The sequence below is a fragment of the Odontomachus brunneus genome, unplaced genomic scaffold, assembly GCF_010583005.1.
Source record: "Odontomachus brunneus isolate Ranch 3 - 2012 unplaced genomic scaffold, Obru_v1 Obru_scaffold_018, whole genome shotgun sequence".
Lineage (NCBI taxonomy): Eukaryota > Metazoa > Arthropoda > Insecta > Hymenoptera > Formicidae > Odontomachus > Odontomachus brunneus.
The window spans coordinates 1,315,043-1,336,259 of record NW_022639468.1 but is presented as its reverse complement, the minus strand read 5'-3'; the positions used below and the strand labels follow the sequence as shown (position 1 = coordinate 1,336,259).

The window sequence follows — 21,217 nt, the reverse complement described above, 5'->3', positions numbered from 1 at the left end:
CCCGTTTGCGAGGGCGCCGCTAGGCGTTCTGAGAAAAGCCTTCTCTCATAATAAAATTTCATCGTCAAGGAGGATATAAGAACGTTCGCTGAGAGACTTAGCGTCTCTTTCTTATTCGCCCACCTCGTTGCCGATCTAGTTCATTTCAACGTTGGAGTTTTGGGTTGTTATCACAAGATTCTGGGCTTTATTTCTTTCCTAGGATTCATCGCTTCGACCTTTCTTTGAATATTCTTCAGGAATGTTAAAAAGAAGAAAGTACCTTTCCGGTCCTCGCTGCCTTGATCAACCTTTGGTTAAAGCCTTCGCGGCTTTACGGTCCTTGCGACCAATCTCAGGCCTTCTTCGCGACCTCGTTCAGCCTTTGACTGAAGCCTTCGTGGTGACTCTACGGTCTGAACGATAATTTTCAAGTCATCACGGTTTTGGTCAGCCCTAAGCTGAAGCCCTCGTGGCTCCCGTCTTTTTTCTGTTTCAGATAATTTTAAAGCAGAGATATAGACCTTAAGTTGCACTTGCCGAATGAAGCAACATCTTTCCTTTTCCCTCAAAGATCCCTACTATTCCACAAGCGCGACGTATTTATCATTTAGCCGAGCAAGAGATTAACACAGTAAATGTACATTTTCAGCACCACTGGATGATGGCTGATCTCAAGAATCTCGCTCTGGCCGGTGGCGGAGCATCCAGATATAGCGGCGATGAACAAGTGCAATTTATCCCAGGTGGAAGTCATCAGGTGACGATCAGATCACCCCCTCCCTCTTTACATTTGGAAAATCTCAACAATGCAGTTCATGGGTAAGAAGAGTTTATTGTGATTTCTTATCGTTCGTTCGTTTGAAGTCCAAACTCGCGTTTTGTTGTGTTAAAAATACGATTAGATATTTGATAAATCGAAGAAAAGGAAAAATATTTGTTGCAACGAATAGAAACAATTGATCGCGACGATTGAGTGACACAAAATGCGGTAAAAAATGAGAAAGAAAAGGAAAAACATGAGCAACCGATCTGAACATCTCTTCGACCGTTGGGTCGAAGCTTTATACTGCAGTTCTAAACAAAATCGTAAAACTCGTAACTTGTTCTCGTAAGAGTCGTAAAAACTTATGAGTAGATCTGCAATTCTATGCGCATATCATAACTCGTAAATATCTTCGATTTTCTTTTTTTTTTCGTAAGCTACGACTTTACGATTTGACAATTTATTCGTATATTTGCTTAAAATTGCAGCATTAGTTAGATGTTACGCGCGTATTAGATCGTCTGAATTATAAATCGATGAATTATGGATGGCTGCATTGAAGCGCTTACAGGAGAATGCAGGGCGAATGTGAAAATGTGGTGAATGAGGCAATGGTGAATGAAGCAAATATGGTGAACGTATCACGCTTACTGGAGCTTACTGGAGTTACGTGAAACTTTTCCTTCGCGACTATATCGGCGTCGGTGATTTGATATTATAATACGATTATGCTAATGTGTGTGGACGTGGGTGAATGTATGTTCGTGGGCTCAAGTACTAGCGTGAACACTGGTTTGACAAAAAAGAGGTGATTGATAAAAGCGAGAAAGCGGTGAATGGATGAGAGATTGCAGGCGTTAAAGAAATGCAAATTCTACTACTGCATAAAACTTATTTCGCTCACGAGGCAAATTATGTCTACGAAAAATTCGTGAAGGCTTACGATCGCGTTGAACAATCAAAAGAGTTGTTTAATAAATAACTGTTTAAGATTAATCATATTTACGTCAGGCTGATAACTATGATTCGCTTATTGATGCTACAAGTCCATGAAAGTGAAAGGAAACGAATGCGTTGCTGCAGAAGTTTCCAAGTTGCTCTAGGCGATATATAGTGGTTTAAAAAAAGTCTCCGGATTACCTCGAACTCCGTTGCAGATAATCTTCGATTGTGGAAAAGGGAATCTAGATTCTTTATTCGCTCTTGGATCTTTCTTTCTCTCTTTCTCTCTCAACATAAACCGTCATCAATGTATCTATTAGCATTCTACAACGCATGTTTACGATGTGTAAAAAATTATCTGTGTAAAAATTACCTGTGAAACAAGAAGTGGCGAATACACTTATACACACACATATTTATACCTACATACATAAATACACAGTACTAATATTAATTATTATACCATCTAGAAAATTATTCATTCATAGAGATACTCTTTAACTACTTAATGTAAGTATAATATTGTTGTTCTGACACTTGTATTTCTTTAGATTAATATCCATACAGAAAACGAGAGTTAGTGATTGTCATACATTATCTGTTTTTACGTTATGCGAATATTTACTCCGTATTATTCTTCAACGAATCCTTTCGTTTTATATATGTTCCAAAATAGGCTTTTTGAATTAAACCCGAAAACGAACAGTGTTATTGTTGCTTTGTCTAAAGAAAAGTTTTCTACACACGAAATAACAGCCGGAGTTAAATTCAATAGCAAGATTCCTAAGAAAATACCGAGAAACAAGAATTTACAGTGAATCAAGAATAAAATTCATACGATTGCAGTAGATGACCGAGTTTTTAGTAGAATTTGTCTGAAAAATCGCCGACTAATATCAAATTAATTAAAGTGTGAGTGAGAAGAGTCTTCTTCTGTAGTCGTTCTGTAGTTTGTTTAGCTGTCTTAATGTCTGAAAGCGCTTGTGTGAGTACTCAAATTTATTGATGCAATAATTAATACTAGTACTGTACATACATACGTAGATACACACATTTGTACATATATACGTGCATACTTATGTACAATATCACACGGCATTGTGTGTACTACTCTTTAGATTGACGATTTTCGATCTTACACGTGTACGCATATCGATCGTAAGTAGCATAAATAAATAATTATAATGGTAAAACATACATAACCCAGTGCGTATACAAATTACAATATTTTTAAATTAGGAAATAATCATTAGTCTCACTGTTTCCAACATAAATACACAGGAGGTATGACAATTCAATATAAAATCCATTGTTATTTCAGAAAACGTCTAGTAATTCTGCGACACGTGTGTACGTTATTGATTTATTACATTACGGTATTACCTTATGATCGTCTGGGGAAATGTAGGGTACAAATAGGACCTACATAAATTAATATTGACCGCACATTTGTCCATGACAGCTACGGGGTCTTTGTAATATTATTAATCGCGTTGCGTTTTCAAACAGTATATATGACGATCTAACACAAAATCCGTTATGTTATTTCAGAAAACAACGAATAATAATGTTCGTTTTAATGTGCGAGAAGATGAGCTTTTTAATAAGCCGCAATATTTAAAGATACTTGCTCTCTCTGATCACTAATTGATACCTAAATTGGGTTTTATTTCCATGTATTGATATCAAATAAGTAATGGGATGTAAATTCGTCAAGATTAATGATTACATCACAGTTGATTTAACTCTCACTCTCAAACTGACCTACGCTTCGTAATCTTGAGCGAGATCCAACTGTCATCAGGACGCAGATTGCAATTCATTCAGACGTAAGCTCTGAATTTAGACATGCTTCGTGAGAGCTGTGAATGAGGGAGAATACGACCCTCGGGTCAGTCCTCTGAACACGCAAACCTACCCCGTAAATACTAAGGTCTAAAAAGGATCTCAAGGTTCTACCTTCGATCGTTGTAGAAGCTCCCTCAAGGTTTGTCCTTAAAATGGGTTTCAGATAACTTAATCTATGGCCGCTAAAAACAATTTACCTTTAAAACTACTTTCAAGTAAGAATCACTTATCGTGTATTAAATCGCATTTCATGCGAGAGAATTTTCTGCCATTGACGTTAAAGGTGTTCAATGTAAAAAACTTACAAAAGTATCATTTCATCGTCATATATATGAGGATAATCAGAAAAAAAGAAACAATTGTTTCGTGGAAAGTGAAACAAATGTTTCGTGAAAAATTAATTTAATAGCGTTAAATTCATGAAGAAGAATCGACGACGCAATTAATCGATTTGCGTTGGTAACGAGCATGTTTGACGTTCGAATAAATGTCTATGGCTTTATGTCTATGACTTTATAAATTAAACAAAAATCTACAGATAAGTCGCGCGCAAGTTCTGTGATGTACTCTCTATATCGAAGAACTTCAAATGGCAATCGATACTAATAGTTTCAGGGTCCCTATAAACAATCACGGTCAAGGTTTTTGACCTTTTCGTTGAAGATTCGATTAAACACTTCTCGAACTTGGAAATACCAAGAGGAGTCAAGTATGCACACATCATGAGGCTGGCGCTTGCATACACGGTTTGAGTTTGTCATAAATTCAATCGAAATTTTCTAAACTATAGGCTTGCCCGTGATCGTGAGAGAGGATCGGTTACTTCGGCTTGCCACGACCCCGTGACTCATCGTCAAGGGCAACGATGCGACCGTAACATGTCGCCAGACAGAGACGCGTCTCCTTTGTGGCTTTTTCGAGTCAGTCGAGTGAATGAAGAGATTGTGCATTCGCGTGCTACGTGCATCCTTTTGCTATATTGCCATATATTTTGCTATATTACGACAAAGTTACACAAAATATCTCTCGGAACGGTGTCTTAACTTCGCTGAGAAAGATGAAGGAGCATAGATATACACGACATCTTTTTCCACACTTTTTGTGTTAAGTATGAAACAATGGAATATTCTCATGATAAAGTATTCTCTTCCTCTAAGTGACTAAACGCGATAGTACTTGAACTTCGTACACGGGACAAGAAAGTTAGCTGCAGCAACAACCCGAGTCGAAATTTTAGTCTTACTTTCGACATCAACTTTCCAACATCTATATATTCTGCAGAATTAGTTTATATTTAATACACATAGAAACTTAAGTCCTACTTTTAAGTGGCAGTAAACGCATAACAGCGACAAAATGTCTGTAGCTTTTAAAAAGGATCTTTCGGCAAAATTAGTAGGTTCAATCAAAAGAGATTGATATAGATTTCAGAGTATCAAAATAAGCGTTAAATAAAACGTTTAGAGACCACAAGTAGGATCAAAATTTCGACTCAGGTAGAATCTGTAAATAGTCTATCTACAAAAGTTCTACTTAGTTATATATACTTAATATTTATAATCGATGTAGTAGCGACAGTAATAAAAGCTTTAGTTACAGCAACAAATGTTTAGTTATATACAGAGAAAAACAGTTTAATTGTAACGAAGGAACAACCGCGTTTTGGTCGAAGAAAATGAAATTTCTAGTCCTTAAAACCATATTTGAGTCGTATATTTTAGTTCGTTTATTAAAATCAAATTTCACGTTAACATAAGCAAATGTTTTTCTCCGTATAGCAATAAATATATTTTCAACAAACTATGTGCAGTTAGATGCGGCAGAGAAATTTTGTTTTCATATAGCGCGAGTTGGACTATTTATGCGTTGCAATCGTGCGCCGAGAAAGTTGATACTCAACTTAGTGTTTTAAATTTTTATAGGCCGCGCCACAATAAAGCGTCTTAATGTCGTGTATGAACAAGTCAATAGACAGCACGGCAGACTTACATGATGCACCTTGTAAGAAGCGAGGCGTTATAAAATTTGTCGTCTATAAATACAGAGAAGCGTAATTAGAATCGATTGGGCGAGTCTGCACGCGATCTTTCTATTATCCGATATTATCATCGACGGAAATGCCAAAAATTACGCGCTATTGCTTTCGTCAGATTGTCTATTCGTCTGGCTTATCTGCCGTGCTATCGGAAATAGGGAAACTCGTGTCTCGTGAAACTAGGTGTTTGCTCAACACATATAGTCCGCCCACGTTCGGCGCACGAAGATAATTAAATAACGAAGTTATTAACGCTGCACTGCAAAATTTTTATTCTGTAAAAATATTGAACTAGTCAGATATTAATATTAATTTACGATTAAATAATATTTAAAAGAATGATCGTATATTTAGATTTACATCAATACTTTAGTTCGATTTCAAAGTCGGCAAAGTTTTGATTACCGGTGGTGTTTACTTCTACATAGATCTCTCGAAAGTGAAATGTACGTATCGTTGGCAATTTGCTGGAGAGTTTAACGGGCTTCGCTCAGTCGCCAAATTTTTTCGCGCTAGAAACCGTTCTCCTGATTACTCAACGGACACAAACAAGTTAGTTATTTTCACTTTAATAGCGCTGGCTCAGCGCAAATCGCTCGATGATTCTCGCAAAACCATACCGATATATCCGTCGTATTTTCCTCGAAATATACTCACCATGGATTCAAATTTAACTTACCACTTTTATTACGTTCCTCGAAAGTTTCTTGAGTGAGCTCGACGGTGAGCGGAACGCTTTGTAATAAAAATGACCGCGAGATCTGTTCCTGATGAAATGAGTACGAAGAAAAGCCCAAGAAATACGCGATAAGCAGGCTCGGTAAAGAGCCGAACTTCTAACGTAAAAAATCATTCTAATGTAAAGAAAATTGGCCACAGAGATATTATTCGTGCCGTATCCCCTCAATAGCTACAAGTCTGTCGAGTTTACCTATGATAGCTGATTACGTGGTTGCGCAAAATGTCAGAAACAATGTCAGTTTTACGCGCCCGCATTTGTATTGGCCTTTAATGTCGAGGAATAGTGAACTTTCACAACTATAACCGCGGCAGAAATTACGGAAAAACTACGTCTTCACGACGGGTAACGGCACGTACGTGAAATCGCGATGCAACGATACCACATAGCTGTGCACAGTAAAGAACTCTAGCGTAGTCTTAATGTGTCGTTTCCGGCATTCGTCGTACGAATAACTTCGATATTGCGTTTCGCGTGTGCGTGTCGGAGATACATTCTCCCTGACGAATGCATCGACAAGTTATGAAAAGTCGGAAAAACTGTCATTAAGATCCATCGCGATGGGAGCGGCCACGCGCGGTCCGCATATCATTGTTCTTCGAATCTGAAAGCAACCATGAACTGAATGTTCAATGTCCTATGCAATCTCGCGTTCACCGAACATTCAATGGCGTCCGAAGGCATGATCAATTACGACTCAATGCTGAAGAATTAATTGTTGGAATCGCGTGCGTTTTAAATGTAAATTTCACTGAAATACGATGAATACGCGGACGGATCTCTCTTGCGTTTGATATTTGATATTTCGATCACGTGTCCCACTTCATGGACTGCGATTTCGCAGAATGTCACAAAAACCTTATCAACTTCAAACAGATGCATTCGTAAGCTTGCGGTTCGCGTGTGTCCTGCACGGCGAGCCTGCATTCGGCGGGAACGGTCGAGCGCGGTTATTTAATTTTAATGCGTGCAGGTTTACGCTTTTCTCCGCGACGGCGAAGCAATATAGGTTACCGTGCAATGATTACACGACAAACTTCAGGAGTCTCTTGCTGCATGAAAATGTGTAAAAGCTCGTCGTTTTTCGCAGAATTCCTATGATTGATAAAATGTCGAACGAACGAGAAAGTAACATCAGAAGCGCTGTTATTGAAATTCAATTAACGAAATTAATAGAACAGAGAGAAAAATGAGAACATTTTGTTGTTGCAGCGGTTCGCAGAACAATCTCCATTGCAGTTGCAACGGCACTACGTCGAACGGTGCAGCAGCGGCGGTATGTACCGGTGGGGTCCTGGCCAGAAAAGTGCCGAACCACAGCGGTGCTAGTCCCGGACAGGGTAACAAAAGGCCGGCGGTATCGCTGACGCATCTCCCGAAGAGGCCACCGGTCGACGTGGAGTTCAAGAACCTGGCCTACAGCGTGTCCGAAGGCAGGAAGAGGGGTGAGTTTCGGATTGAAAGTGCCAATTGCACGTTCAATTCCTGGGAGAAAGTCTCGTTTCTCGTTTTCGCGCGTTGCACGCTGCTCGGACTGTAATGCTCTTTATTCATCGGTCAAAAGAAAAAAAAAGAAGAAATAGTAAAAGAAGTGTTGAAATAGAGTTCTCGACGCGCAAGAGTTAGTCCGAGTGTTATTCTACTTGTAAGAATCAAGGTTTCACGTTTCAAACGAGACAAGATGAGTTACCCATGAATTCGAGTTCCACTCTCTCGGCGTGTCTTCGTGCCTGCATTACTCGCCCGACATGTTCGCTCGGACGATGCGGATAATTCGCGATGTTCGAGTGATCGAGTCGAAGGGGCGAATCAAATATGCAGGAGCCTATCCGGTAGGCTTTTCGTCTATCAACGTGTGTGAACGACCTGACCGAAAAAATCGATAGGAATGCACGGGCAGCTCCCGTTTGAGCGCAGATGCACTGCTTGCGGTGCAGCTGCACCCGCGATAAAGAGGTCAGCCAGAGGTTTTGTCCGCTCGAGGGATGTATAATCCGTGCGAAACCCTGTATGGCGATCTAGTCCGAATGTCACGGTTTTGGCAAGATCTCACAGTGAACATTTTGGCAATCAACTATGCCAAAATTGAATATACTGACTTATGCTACTAATACGCTAACCATCACGCTGCTCGTTCATTTTCGTGCTCGTTAGGTCTGCGGCGATGAGTTTAACATTCTGGGTTGTAACTTAAGGAGGCATTATCTCTTCCGTATTACTCCACATAGAACATTGTACGAGTACAGTTTCTTAGCCATCAATCGGCTGAGAATATTAATTAATATAGATACTGATACAGGGTGTTGCATTTACAGGTTGTCAATACGATGGGTTGCTTGTGCGTTTCGTTGGCAGGTGCGCGGTTTCAGTAGACCTTGGGGAAGAACGCTCACTTGGAACATAAACTTCATAGAGAAGAAAGCGCGCAAGTGAGCATTCAGCCAAGGCCTATTGAGACTGCGCACAACTACGGCGGCTGTCAGCGAAACGCATAGGCAACACATCATACTGATGTAAGTACAACACTCTGTACAATTAATCTTTCTGATACGTTGCGTATTACAATCAGGAACAAGTTAATCAATCTTTTTAGCGAACGATAATTTTTCCTTTTATTTTCACTGATGTGTAATATTCAATTTGTTCTCTAGAATTAATTGTTATCTTTTTCTTCTTGTCTCAATATATAATAATAACACGGAAAAAAAAGATTTGTTAATATATGGACAACTAAAAATATTAACTGCAGGAGCAAATTTTCTTAGTTTCATAGCAAAGTTATTTAGTTGTGATAACTAAAAGATTTGCTAATATATATATTAAAATTTACTCCTGCAGTTAATATTTTTATTTGTCCATATATTAGTAAATCTTTTTTTTCTGTGAAGAAACACTCCCGTACATATGAAATAACAGTAATAATAACAACGAAGTCGTATATATTTGAAAATATCTTTAAAGACATTTAATCTCTAAGACTTCTATTAAAAAAGGGAAAAGCAAATCTATGGCAATGCGCATCGCATAAATACAAGCGAGATTTGAGATAAAATGATTTACTACAATTTCTCTTTATTATTTCTTTCCATTGCATTGCAGGATATAAAACTATCCTAAAATGTGTAAACGGGAAATTCCGATCTGGAGAATTAACGGCCATCATGGGACCATCCGGCGCCGGAAAGAGCACCCTGATGAACGTTTTAGCAGGTTACAAGTAAGTAATAGCATTCGCACAGAAAATTTACGATCGGTTAGGAGTAAGCGACTAGTCTTTACAGTAGAGGTAATTAAGTCGCGCTGATAACGCAGCGAAATATTATCGGTGAGAGATTTCAGCAATTTTTATCGTATTTTCCAGAACATCCCACCTGAGCGGATCAGTGTTAATAAACGGAAAGGACAGAAACTTAAGAAGATTTCGAAAGATGTCTTGCTACATCATGCAGGACGACCGATTGCTGCCACACTTGACCGTTGACGAGGCGATGACTGTCTCGGCGAACCTGAAGTTAGGAAAGGACATAAGCGCGACTGCCAAGAAAGTAGTGGTATGATCAGCAGAATTTCTCTTCCTTTGTCTGCATGATCGTAAAAGAACGATCATTCAAATTTAGTCGGTTCTTGATAGTCGTGTGTAATCGTTTGCAGATCGAAGAGATAATCGAAACTCTCGGCCTACGCGAAGCCAGCAACACGCAAACTCAGAATCTCAGTGGAGGACAAAGGAAGAGGCTGTCGATAGCGTTGGAGCTCGTCAATAATCCTCCGGTTATGTTCTTCGACGAGCCAACTTCCGGCTTGGATAGCTCTTCCTGTTTCCAATGTCTCAGTTTGCTCAAGTCCCTAAGCAGAGGAGGTAAAATTCTCGTCAATATTCTGCGATCATCTCGTGTTTGCGTGACAGAAGGGAACGTTATCGGACACGTTGAAACTTTTTATAGGGAGGACGATCATATGCACGATTCATCAACCGAGCGCCCGTCTGTTCGAAATGTTCGATCATCTTTACCTACTTGCCGAAGGCCAGTGTATATATAAAGGCAACGTCGGTGGTTTGGTGCCCTTCTTGTCATCAATGGGTCTCGATTGCCCGAGTTATCATAATCCAGCGGACTATGGCAAGTATTTCGTGTTTTGCTTATCTTAATTAGTCAAATTTCAATCATTATTATAAGTTGCATCTCGAGAGAATCGTTAGTAGAAATTCGCATAGATTTAATATCGCAAAACGATAAGATAGTATTGCCAAGTACAATTTTGAATTGCCTTTGTGCATGGAAGAAATATTGTAGTAAAAATTACAACCCAACTTTTTGTTCCTGATCATAGAAAAATCATAACCGAAATTATTATATATTTGTTTAAAAATGTCATGTACGTTTGACTTCTTACTACAAAATTGTTGTAATTATTTGAATGTGTCCTTTATATTATATTAAAAAAATTACTTTCCACCGTAATTTTTGCTGACAATGTCAGTATAAATCGGCTTTACAAAAATGTAAAATGAGATATAGTTTTAACGTGATTTTTATTACAATATTCTCTTCGTAAACGGTTGCACTTTTCAAATTTGCAAAGTGTTGACAATATCGTCCGTAGTTTTATCGTGTAAGTTCACTCGACGTTAACGAAAATTTTATCGGTTCAGTGATGGAAGTCGCCTGCGGGGAGCACGGCGAATGTGTTCACAAGCTCGTGATGGCCGTGAACAATGGCAAGTGCAATAATTATCAGCATCATCAGGCGGCGATCGCCGCGGCGCAGACGGTCTCCAATGACATCGCCAAGGAATCGCCGCAGGAGCAGACGAAATCAGAGGGCACAACCTTGATACCGAATGGCGTTGCGAAGGCACCGGCAGGCGCAGCGATGATCAACATGCCGGTGTCTTGCACAACGTCATTGTTGGACAGTGCAGAGAGCATAGAGCAGAAGGTTGGCTTTCCGACGAACGGTTGGATGCAGTTCTGGATACTGCTAAAGAGGACCTTCCTGTCGCAAATACGAGATATGGTAAGCGCGATGTTACTCGAGCACGAAGCTCGCTTCTCCATCGATTAGTCTGGTAATTACGGCTCTTGATTGAAGAACCGAGCATTTAATATCGTGAAAAAAAGTAATTACGTTGCATCGAATGAAGGTAACGCAGCTTTTATTGCGAAAAGAAGAAAGCAATATATTATACAGTTTTTATACGTCGAGAGACCGGCGAATCTACCTTAGGATACTTGCTTTTCATTGTACCGATTTTCCCTTTTCAACAGACGCTGACGAGAGTGAGATTGATCTCGCATATAATCGTCGGCTTGCTGATCGGCGCGATTTATTACGACATCGGTAACGAGGCCTCGGAGGTCACCAGCAATGCCGGATGCGTCTTCTTCACAGTGATGTTTCTCATGTTCACCGCTATGATGCCTACCATATTAACATGTACGTAGCACGCAGTTGCATCAGCGCGACACGCCACCGCGAGGTTCATTATATTGTCATCTTGTCGCTCTTGTTGCAGTTCCGATGGAAATGTCCGTGTTTGTGAGAGAGCATTTGAATTATTGGTATTCAGTGAAAGCTTTTTATCTTGCGAGAACGCTGGCGGACTTGCCATTTCAAGTGAGTATAAAATTTCAGCTTACTGTGCCCAATTAACATATCGTAACACGTCGATTCATGACACACGATACTGAATTTTTGCAGATTGTATATTCCATAGCGTACGTGATGATTGTGTACTTCATTACGTCGCAGCCGCTGGAAACGGAGCGTTTTCTTATGTACCTAAATATCTGCATCCTGACATCGTTAGTCGCGCAATCTATCGGTCTGCTGATAGGAGCAGCGATGAGCGTGGAGGTAACGTTACGATACATGGAATGTATTGGGGTTGGACGTTTACGCGTAAATTATGATATTCTATGCGTAGACAAAACGTAAACTATGTACGAGATGTCATCTACATATGTAGACAATGAATAATCTCTAGATGTCATTTAAAAAACGTATGTCTTTATTTAACATGTGATCTATATTAAATTTTTAGAATTTTCATGTAAATTTGTAAACGCTGTTTTTTGAACAAATTAGGGCTCACAGAATTCCCTAATTAGATTTTTACCTTCGGTGTTAAATTCATCAATCTGTTACATAATGAAATGAAAATTTCATGTAATTTATTTTTTTGAAACATTACATTTATAATTAGTAGCAAAAACAGGTACGATTGTCTCACGATTAAATTACTCTTTTTTTTGTATATTTTAATATAATTTACAATTTTCTACATAGTTTACATTGTCTGCGTGAAACGAGACCGTGCATACGTCACGTAGATAATACAATTCGCGTAAACATAATCTTGAAATCTACGGTACAACCTCGGAATATAACTGTATAAAAGCAGTACGATCGCAAGAAAAATGCATGATATTAACGCGTTTCTTTTTAATCTTTCCTTCGACCCACTTTCGAATTCATTTTGTCAATATCGTTTTCAGACGGGAGTATTCATCGGGCCGGTAATGTCGGTGCCGATTGTCCTGTTCTCCGGTTTCTTCATCAATTTCGACGCTGTTCCGCGATACTTGAAGTTTCTCTCGTACGTGAGCTACGTGAGATACGGTTTCGAGGGTGCCATGATCTCCGTGTACGGCTACAATCGAGCGAAACTGAAGTGTTCCGAGTCCTACTGCCACTACAAGAGTCCAACGAAGTTCCTCGAACAGATGTCCATGCAGAACGCGGTCTATTGGGTAGACGTCGTCGCTCTGGTCGGCTTTCTGCTCGTTCTCCGAGTGGTTGTTTACTTCGTGCTGAGACTCAAGCTGCGGTCCCTTCGTTAAATTCTCGTAGCAGTAGTCTAGGACAGACAATAATCGCGATCACGTCACGGTCGCTACAAGACCGTACTTGAACCGAGACTGTGACGTGGACTGTATCATCCAAGATTACGCTTTCACACAAACGCAGTCTGTTCAAACGGCAGTGAGACAAACGGAGGACGGTCGTGAATTAAAGATCTCTCAGGATCGACATTACCATGGAAGTCGTCGTATCGATAACACCAGCAAGGAAAACATTTGCGAAGAGAGAGAAAGAGAGAAAGAGAGAAAGAGAAAGAGAGATCATACGAATATGAGGGAACACCGTAAGTCGTTTTCGATTAAACCAATCGTTTAACGCGCGAACTTTGATACGTGTTTTAAGTCCTTAGACAACGCGAGGTACTTTATTTTCTGTCCGCCTCTCTTTCTCTCTCTATTAGGGGATATAATGTTTTTTTATTAATTCTACTGGTGTAGCGGTTAATGCTTGGAAGGGTGCTTGATTATTATTAATCGTAGGGATTATACAGCTTACACCGGTACCAAACCGAATGATCTCTGCCGTTGGCAAAATGCCGTTGGCATTTTAACGTACTTCATTAGCCCGAGTAATGTAAGAAGCTATCGTGGGTCACCGCAACAACCCGAAGGGATCCGATAATCCTAAAGACGAATCATAATCTTAGGTCGCCTAGGTCGTTTCAATAAAAATAGTACAGGCAGCAGGAAGTTAGGCTACTCTCAATCGTGCATTAAACAATAGTAGGCCGTGACGACGGCGGAATATGTCAGGTTTTAACCGTACTGAGTGAAAATCGCGAACGTTTATAGCCAATTACTACGAACTCGCCAGGAGCTTTAGGCCCATTCAAGACTCGTGTCCCTCCAACGAGCGCGTTTAAACGCGAGCGCGACGGAAATAGTGGTTTCTACAGGTAGACAAGTAGAGTACACAGATCGTTAAAACGAGTCTTTTATTATTCTTCATCTTATACATAGCTCGCTATGTTCACTTCAACTTCGACGGATCACTCAAAGGTAAATGTACCGCGTATTCATGATCGCACAATAACGTCGGGTATACAAAACAGAAACAATTGCAAAAACCGAAAGCACGCTTGTCCGCGAGTAGCGTTTTCGTATTAATACGATACGATAGATACGCGTCTCACATAATCACACGATCGATCTTACTTCATATCGTAATTTCATGGACGGTTTACCTAATAGCTACGCGATAATTAAGGCAAGAAGGAATGAAGGGTTTACTGTGTATAAAAAGCTCACACTTGACCAATCACTAGCTGTCTGAGCGTTGCTTCTAAGTGCGAGTGCTAAATATTGTTATACTTACCATAGTATACAAATACATATATATAATTATTCGAACGGCGGGAGAATTGTATAGCTGTATAAAATGAGAGGAGACAGACAGTGTGCGCCTGTGTGTTAATGAATGCAATTAACTCGTATTCGATTTTTTATAACAATGCGATTGCTTTTTTGCGGCCTATGCACGATTACATTCTACGAATTCGTTTATCCAGGGACTGACGGAAAGACAGCGATTAAAAGTGTCTCGCAGACATTTCGAGTTTATTTTGTACGCAATATCGACACACACACACAACACACATACACACACACACCCACACACGCACGTACACAGATACAGACAAAACTCGTTGCAAATATTCTTAATCGGGACGGATACAATCAACGAAACAAATATAAGATTATAGGAAACGGCAATTTATATACTGCGCGTTAGTTTCATTAGCAGTGCAGGACGCATCACGTTTACTTTCGAAGCGGGTGGATTGAAGAATATCAATTATATCTTTTCTGCTCTGCATATGAGCGATAAGTGTAAATATGTAATAACTAACAATATTGTCCCAGTTTTTTATCTTCGTCGACGAGTGAATAATGGACGGAAAGGTAGTAGGGTTTATGGCGAACGTTACGAAGCTTACAATCCCACACAGTACATTATTTCACTTGTCACTAACCCGCAATACTCTCCGTTACAATTATATATTCTTTTTCTTAGGATAATGGGGATGAGAATTTTTGGTTGAATGTGTTATCAATTATGATCGTTATCCGTGTATAAGTGATAAGAAAGCAGTATTTACACTTTTTTGATATTATTTTTACATAACCGTTTACTTATCTTATCGTTACTATAAGTTAATTGTATGTTAATAGTATTTAAGATCAGTTAAGTACTTAGTGTTGATACGTTGAGTTTTTATCGGGATGGTATTTTTGTGTCAATAATGCGAAACTATCGATGCTATTGCTATCTGTTATTATCTTGGCCGATATTTTCTCTTATGTCACTTGGCGGTTCAGTAAATTTAGGAGGACAAAATTTTTAGTTACATCTTAACGGATAACCGGGGAGAAATTTGTGAAAATGCATGCACTCGGTTTAATTATGACATCAAGCGAATATATCTAGTTTTGTTTCTTTCGATTTTTTAAATTTCGTTTGGTATAAGGGGTACTTAATGCCTTTAAAGGCTTTATTTTTCAGCGTTGGGACTCGACAGCGAGTACCCTTTTACAACAGGACTTGTGCTATCGCTTTTCGCGTTATACGATTCTAATGTTGCAGAAAAAAAGACGTAGACTGGGAAAGGATATATTTGTATTAACTTTTGGGGTAGTATAAATAAATTTGCATATTTTTGGAGTTATCTTATAGTTATTCATTATTTATACTTGCACTTATTACTAGTCTAAGCAATGGTACAGTTATCGATACAGCCTGGAGTGGGAACAATTCGACTACGCAGGTGTACTGCTCTAAATTATTATGCGTCTTTTTTTCGTATACTATTATACTAATAAACTCGATTTCTGTGTATTGCGATCAATCGGCGGATAGACAGATTAATCGGTAATAATCCATACACCGCACCAAGAAAACGTATCCGTTAATTAACTTGCTGTGTTGTTATATAGAACGCCGTGATTTGAAATTTTAACCAAATGAAAAGAGGATGCATACATTAGTGCGATTGCGAGACTTGCAGGAGAACAGGTTCTTGCTCGCCGCGACTGAAAATTTTATTGAGACACGGTCATTCGTCCGTTGTCTTAGTAACAGTTTTATATGCGTGATATATCGTTAGCCACACAATTGTTACGCGCTCAGGTCTCGGCAGGTTGCTCCCACAATCTTGTCCCGGAGAAAGCGCATAATTTTCATGTAGAAAGGACAAAATACTCATCAATGTCTATTTTTTTCTCTTCATCTCTCTCTCTCTCTCTCTCTCTCTCTCTCTCTCTCTCTCTGTCAATTGCATTCTCATCGATACAGCCGAGATCTGAACGCGCGTCATGCCGCCAGCGAAGATTTCTCCGACAATTAGTGGCTAATCTCGGTCGCGCGAATGCTATATAATTTTGCGCTTATCCAGCCTCAAGTTCGTACAATGCCGTCGAGTTCATGCTGCACATGTCGTATTCGCGAGAGATCAACGAGCAAAGAACAAGAGGATCGGGATAATCGGCGAGCCGATCGTACCGTGAAGGATAATACGTGCGCATTGTGTTCAACACTTCGCGAACGTTACCGACGAGCACGCGAACTTTTTACTCCAACAATCGCGACGATCAATCGCGGGGAGCGCTAAACGCGAGACATGTGTGCGTGTGTGTTTGTGTATGTGCGCAACATATAGAGGAAAAAAAAGAAGAAGAAACAAAAAACTCATACGCGTGACTCGCCGCTTTTAGTGGATTATTATACCACCACATGTCTACACACACATACGCATACACACACCCGTGGATGTACAATGTACAACGTCAGACCACGTATCGCATATACCAAAATACCTTTTTCAACGTACTGTAATTTTATATGACAGGAAGAATGTGTTCGTGTATGATTGAGTGCGCGCGAAAGAGAGAGAGAATGTACGAAAAATCAGACGCGGGGAAACATCTTTTTTTCTTTTCCCAAGAAGACGACGATGACGACGGAATCGGCGTGTCGATTTGCGCGAGCCACGCGAAACCACATTTTCGCGTGACGGGAGTAATCATCGCCGACCCTTGGAGAGAACCGACGTTAAATAAATAATACTTCGTATCTTGGTTTTAGCGAGGGACGTCACGTTTGTACTAAAGCACAAATGAATAAACGATTGTATCAATGGGCGAATCATGTTCCTTGTGTGAAATTAACTCTCACCGGTACGCCTCACGTTCCAAATTGTCGCCCAGACGAATCCTTTTGTCAAAGAGAAATCGAATCACAGCATCCGCGGATAAACTTTTCGATTTCGCGTCGCGCGAAAATACTCCGTACAGTAGTATTTCATTCAAAAGATTCACAATGAGCTTGGATCGCAGTTGTTTGAATCGACGTCTGGACAGCGTGAATCGAAATCACGTGGTCCGTACGACCAATGGTGAAGCCAGGCCGGTTTTATTTTAAGTATTCCTTAGAGATACGCCGGTGCGACCAGATTACCAACTTCGTTTCACATTTTAATTTTACTCCAGCTTAGACAAAGATAGATAGATATATATAGAAATAGGGAGTGGAATTCTGTTACACTTGGAGCGATCTACGGAGCTTCCTAAATTATCTATGCGCTCTTTGCAATTTTTACTACATGTCCTTATTTAGCGTCTACCGCGTTCACTTGGAACGTTGTCAAGATGTTATTTGATCCGTATCTGGTCCGGGTTGGTGGCGAGTGAGTTCGGTGCAACACAGTGATGCCATTTGTAGGTCCAGGCAGCGTGCTCTAGCGTGCGCACCGCGTGCACACGTACACGCTTATTTGTGTGCATATCCCCTCCACACGCTAGAACATGCTGCCCGGACATACAAATGGCATTATTAGTGCAGTATTGCGAGTATTGCAACACGTTATACAAGAGCTGTTCTACCTGTGTCGCAGCACAATCGGACAGGGAATACTCCGATAGAGCATGGAGAAGCCTATAGTTCGGGCGAGAGTAATAAAGGTCCTAGGCAGGACGGGATCTCAAGGACAGTGCACGCAGGTCAAGGTAGAGTTCCTGAACGAACAAAACAGACAGCTTATCAGAAATGTCAAAGGTCCCGTGCGTGAAGGCGACATCCTGACATTGCTGGAATCCGAGCGGGAGGCCAGAAGACTCCGTTAACGCGGGGAGATGAGACAGTGATGATACGTAATCGCCAAAATTCCACTGTTGGAGGAACCACGTTATTATATTCTGGATCAAGAACGTCTGTCAAGAGCATGGGAAAAAAGCTATCGTTGCTGTTCGCGTGACAATCGTGTTGTTATTTTGTACTTTGCACATCTATAATAATGTATGAATCATGTTTTACTTGTGTCTGGAAAGACGAGTTTCCTCGTCGCTGTATTATTCCCTCGCATCATAGCGTGTTAATAAAGATTTTATATTAACTGTTATTCATTATAGAAAGGTGATGTTCACGATATACGTAGTGAATATGTTAAATTAATCATGCTTTTTTGAGCAATTCTGCAAAGAAGACTGAAAACAACTGCGATTCTCTACACATCGATACACTGGTAACTTTCAAAATATCCGTGATTAACAAAAATAATTAATGTAAAGGCGCTCTGAGATAAACAATCAAAAATAAAATTGAAAATAAGAGCATACAAGAGCCTAAGCGCTGTAAAGTTGTGCGCTAGAAAAAGATGTAATTTCTTGTTAATAATATAAATTATGAAATATACAATTCTATATTCCATGTACAAAAAAGTTGAGCGCTTTCTAGCGCTCAACTTTTATAGGCTCTATTTTCTAATTTTATTTGCATTATAAGTTTAGTCAGTCGCTTGTAATGTTTGGAAGGGTCTTCACAAACACAAACCTCCCATCAACTACAATATTGATGATTCTCCACAAGTGTTGTACGTTACACGGACAGTAAATTATTATTTACGCGAGAATGTTTCAAGAAAGAAACAGAGAAAAAGGATTCTATTTGTAAAACAGGAAAATGTTTATAAAAACGCATTTACACAGACTTTAAGATAAAATATTTACAACGGAGATCGTGTATTCAACGTTCAACTTGTCCACGGTTGGTATACGCGAAGTCGTCAGTTCTTCAGTAATCAGTAGTAAGTAACCACACCGATGACTGATAACAGCCATCAGCTAGACAGCCGAACAGCTACCAATGATTCCAGTTCTTTTTTCAGTTCACAGATGACCGAGAAATAACAGAGAGTTAACTTAATCATCGCACTTTTGCTTTTCTCATCGATAATAACATAGCGATAAATTATATCTCAACTATACCAATTATGTAGTACGTACTCTTTATCAACATGATAGCTGATAACAAATTTACCGACTTCAACTTCGGGTTCAGATTTTCCTTATTCTCCTCCCACGTGCAACTACGTCACACACCGCCGTAGCGCTTTGGGTGCCTTGGGCGGCTGGTCAGCTGACTTCGACCGCTGTCAAGCATCGGCCATGCGTAATACGTGTCGGTGACGTGCATATGGACGTTTGACAGGCCAGCGACAGTACGGAACGACGAAGAACGGCGACGTATGCTTTTCGCGACTGGTGGGGACGTGCGGTTGAGAGAGGAACATGGGTGTCAAAGTTAGCCATGCCGAGGTCTTATCGACGACCAATCCCTACCTTCGAACGGGGATGCCAGAATTCGCGACGAACAGAAGGCACTCTGCCACGGAGGATCGATCAGCTCGTTTAGTTTAACATTGTGTCGTCAATCGGCACGCGCGTGAGTGCCGGTGCGCCGTAGATTTCGGTTCTCGCGACACGCAAAAGTTCACGCGGCCTGCTTGCTAACTCACGAAGAGTACAAGGTTCTACGCTCTGTTCACTTTGGTAAGTATCAAATGTTTACTTCGCGCTTCGCAACGCCATGTGCATGTGCACGATAAAGCGTCTCTACAGAGCCAAACGCAGAGAGGACAGAGAGAAAGCGAAAGCACGAAATATGAAATGTATGATACGTATAACGTACAACAGCGCAGTTATTTACGCACTCTAGAAGCATATTTGGTTCCGTAACGTTGAACACATTTAATATAATAGCAACTGCGCGTCATCGAGATTACGACTTTGACAAATTTATTATATAAATGTATATTTTTTGTAACTTTTAATAATAATATATTCTTAAGCACGTTTTTTTCTAAATATTTGTTCAGACGTTTCATGTATAATTACGCTCGTTATTATTATTATTATTATTATTTGGTATTGCGTAAGAACATGTTCGTTAATTAATCGGTAGGGCGACGTACTTTTACGTAGCGATGTATACATAAAAGCCGAAATGAAAGTGTATCTTCGGCGAATTGCCCTGATACGTCCGACCGGCTTGGCATGTTTCGGTCTATATATTGCGGTAGCTGTGCATCCACAGCTCTGTACACTGATTGACGAAGTGCACTGCACATGTGTCGCGAATGCACGCTGTTACAAGTAACCGGGATATTTTTCGTATTTCTTGCTTAAGCTATTCCATACGTATTACGTTGTTCGACCTTTTCTATTTTCGGAATTATTACGTATATTCTATTTTCGGAATTATTACCGTTGCAACATATCGGTGTCACGTTTGCTACGCAAAAATTAATGGAATATTAAGTTGTGTATAGCTTGAAAAAATCTCTGAGCGGGAATAAGTTGTTTACATGTTCCGTTCACATCCGGATTAAACTTTGTTCTTTCGTCTGTTCTTCCCTCCTCACTTTTTCTGTTTCTCTTAAGTAAATAAATCCAGTTATTATATGTATATATAAAAGGCGAAATAAATAACAAAATTAATAAACAGAATTAATAAACAAGAAAATCAATAATAAGAAAAGAATTACAACACGGGTAAAAATTCGATCAAATGTTAATGTTGTAATACGTGTAAGTAATGGAAATATAGGGAAATTTGCCTATTTCGAAGCACACAGCAACGAACGTGGCAAAGTTCAAGAATCGAAGAAGCGTGTTATGTAACGACAGGTAATATAAGCGCTATAGTATCTTTTGCCTTCGAGATGAAAGGCTGATGGTACTTGATTACTTAGATTTAACGTCGAGCTAAA

At 39.8% G+C, this 21,217-nt stretch overlaps 3 protein-coding genes across 4 annotated transcripts in view; all 3 read left to right on the top strand.

Annotated features, from left to right (window-relative positions):
• Positions 1-640: 640 nt before the first annotated feature.
• LOC116841781 (ATP-binding cassette sub-family G member 4-like) lies at positions 641-17,312 on the top strand. Its single transcript, XM_032810133.1, has 11 exons — positions 641-801; positions 7,522-7,754; positions 9,409-9,526; positions 9,671-9,860; positions 9,961-10,168; positions 10,254-10,430; positions 10,964-11,328; positions 11,580-11,748; positions 11,828-11,928; positions 12,013-12,168; positions 12,810-17,312. The coding sequence occupies exons 1-11, from the start codon at positions 641-643 to the stop codon at positions 13,152-13,154; spliced, it is 2,223 nt and encodes a 740-aa protein (XP_032666024.1). The 3' UTR covers positions 13,155-17,312.
• Positions 17,313-17,879: 567 nt separating this feature from the next.
• Positions 17,880-18,568, top strand: LOC116841787 (40S ribosomal protein S28-like). Its single transcript, XM_032810154.1, has one exon. The coding sequence runs from the start codon at positions 18,096-18,098 to the stop codon at positions 18,291-18,293; it is 198 nt and encodes a 65-aa protein (XP_032666045.1). The 5' UTR covers positions 17,880-18,095; the 3' UTR covers positions 18,294-18,568.
• Positions 18,569-19,838: 1,270 nt separating this feature from the next.
• LOC116841783 (ATP-binding cassette sub-family G member 1) overlaps positions 19,839-21,217 on the top strand; it is a 37,801-nt gene continuing 36,422 nt past the window's right edge. Inside the window, exon 1 of one of the 2 annotated variants that reach the window (XM_032810137.1) lies at positions 19,839-19,997. The gene's annotated coding sequence lies outside the window, so the exon portion shown is untranslated. The remainder of the gene's footprint in view (positions 19,998-21,217) is intronic. The other variant, XM_032810139.1, reaches the window with a different exon arrangement.

Excerpts from the sequence above, each read along its gene's own strand:
- LOC116841781 (XM_032810133.1), top strand. The coding sequence starts at position 641 with ATGATGGCTGATCTCAAGAATCTCGCTCTGGCCGGTGGCGGAGCATCC. Across the intron at positions 10,431-10,963 it reads TCATAATCCAGCGGACTATG|TGATGGAAGTCGCCTGCGGG; the intron begins GCAAGTATTTCG and ends TTATCGGTTCAG. Across the intron at positions 12,169-12,809 it reads GAGCAGCGATGAGCGTGGAG|ACGGGAGTATTCATCGGGCC; the intron begins GTAACGTTACGA and ends TATCGTTTTCAG.
- LOC116841787 (XM_032810154.1), top strand. The coding sequence starts at position 18,096 with ATGGAGAAGCCTATAGTTCGGGCGAGAGTAATAAAGGTCCTAGGCAGG.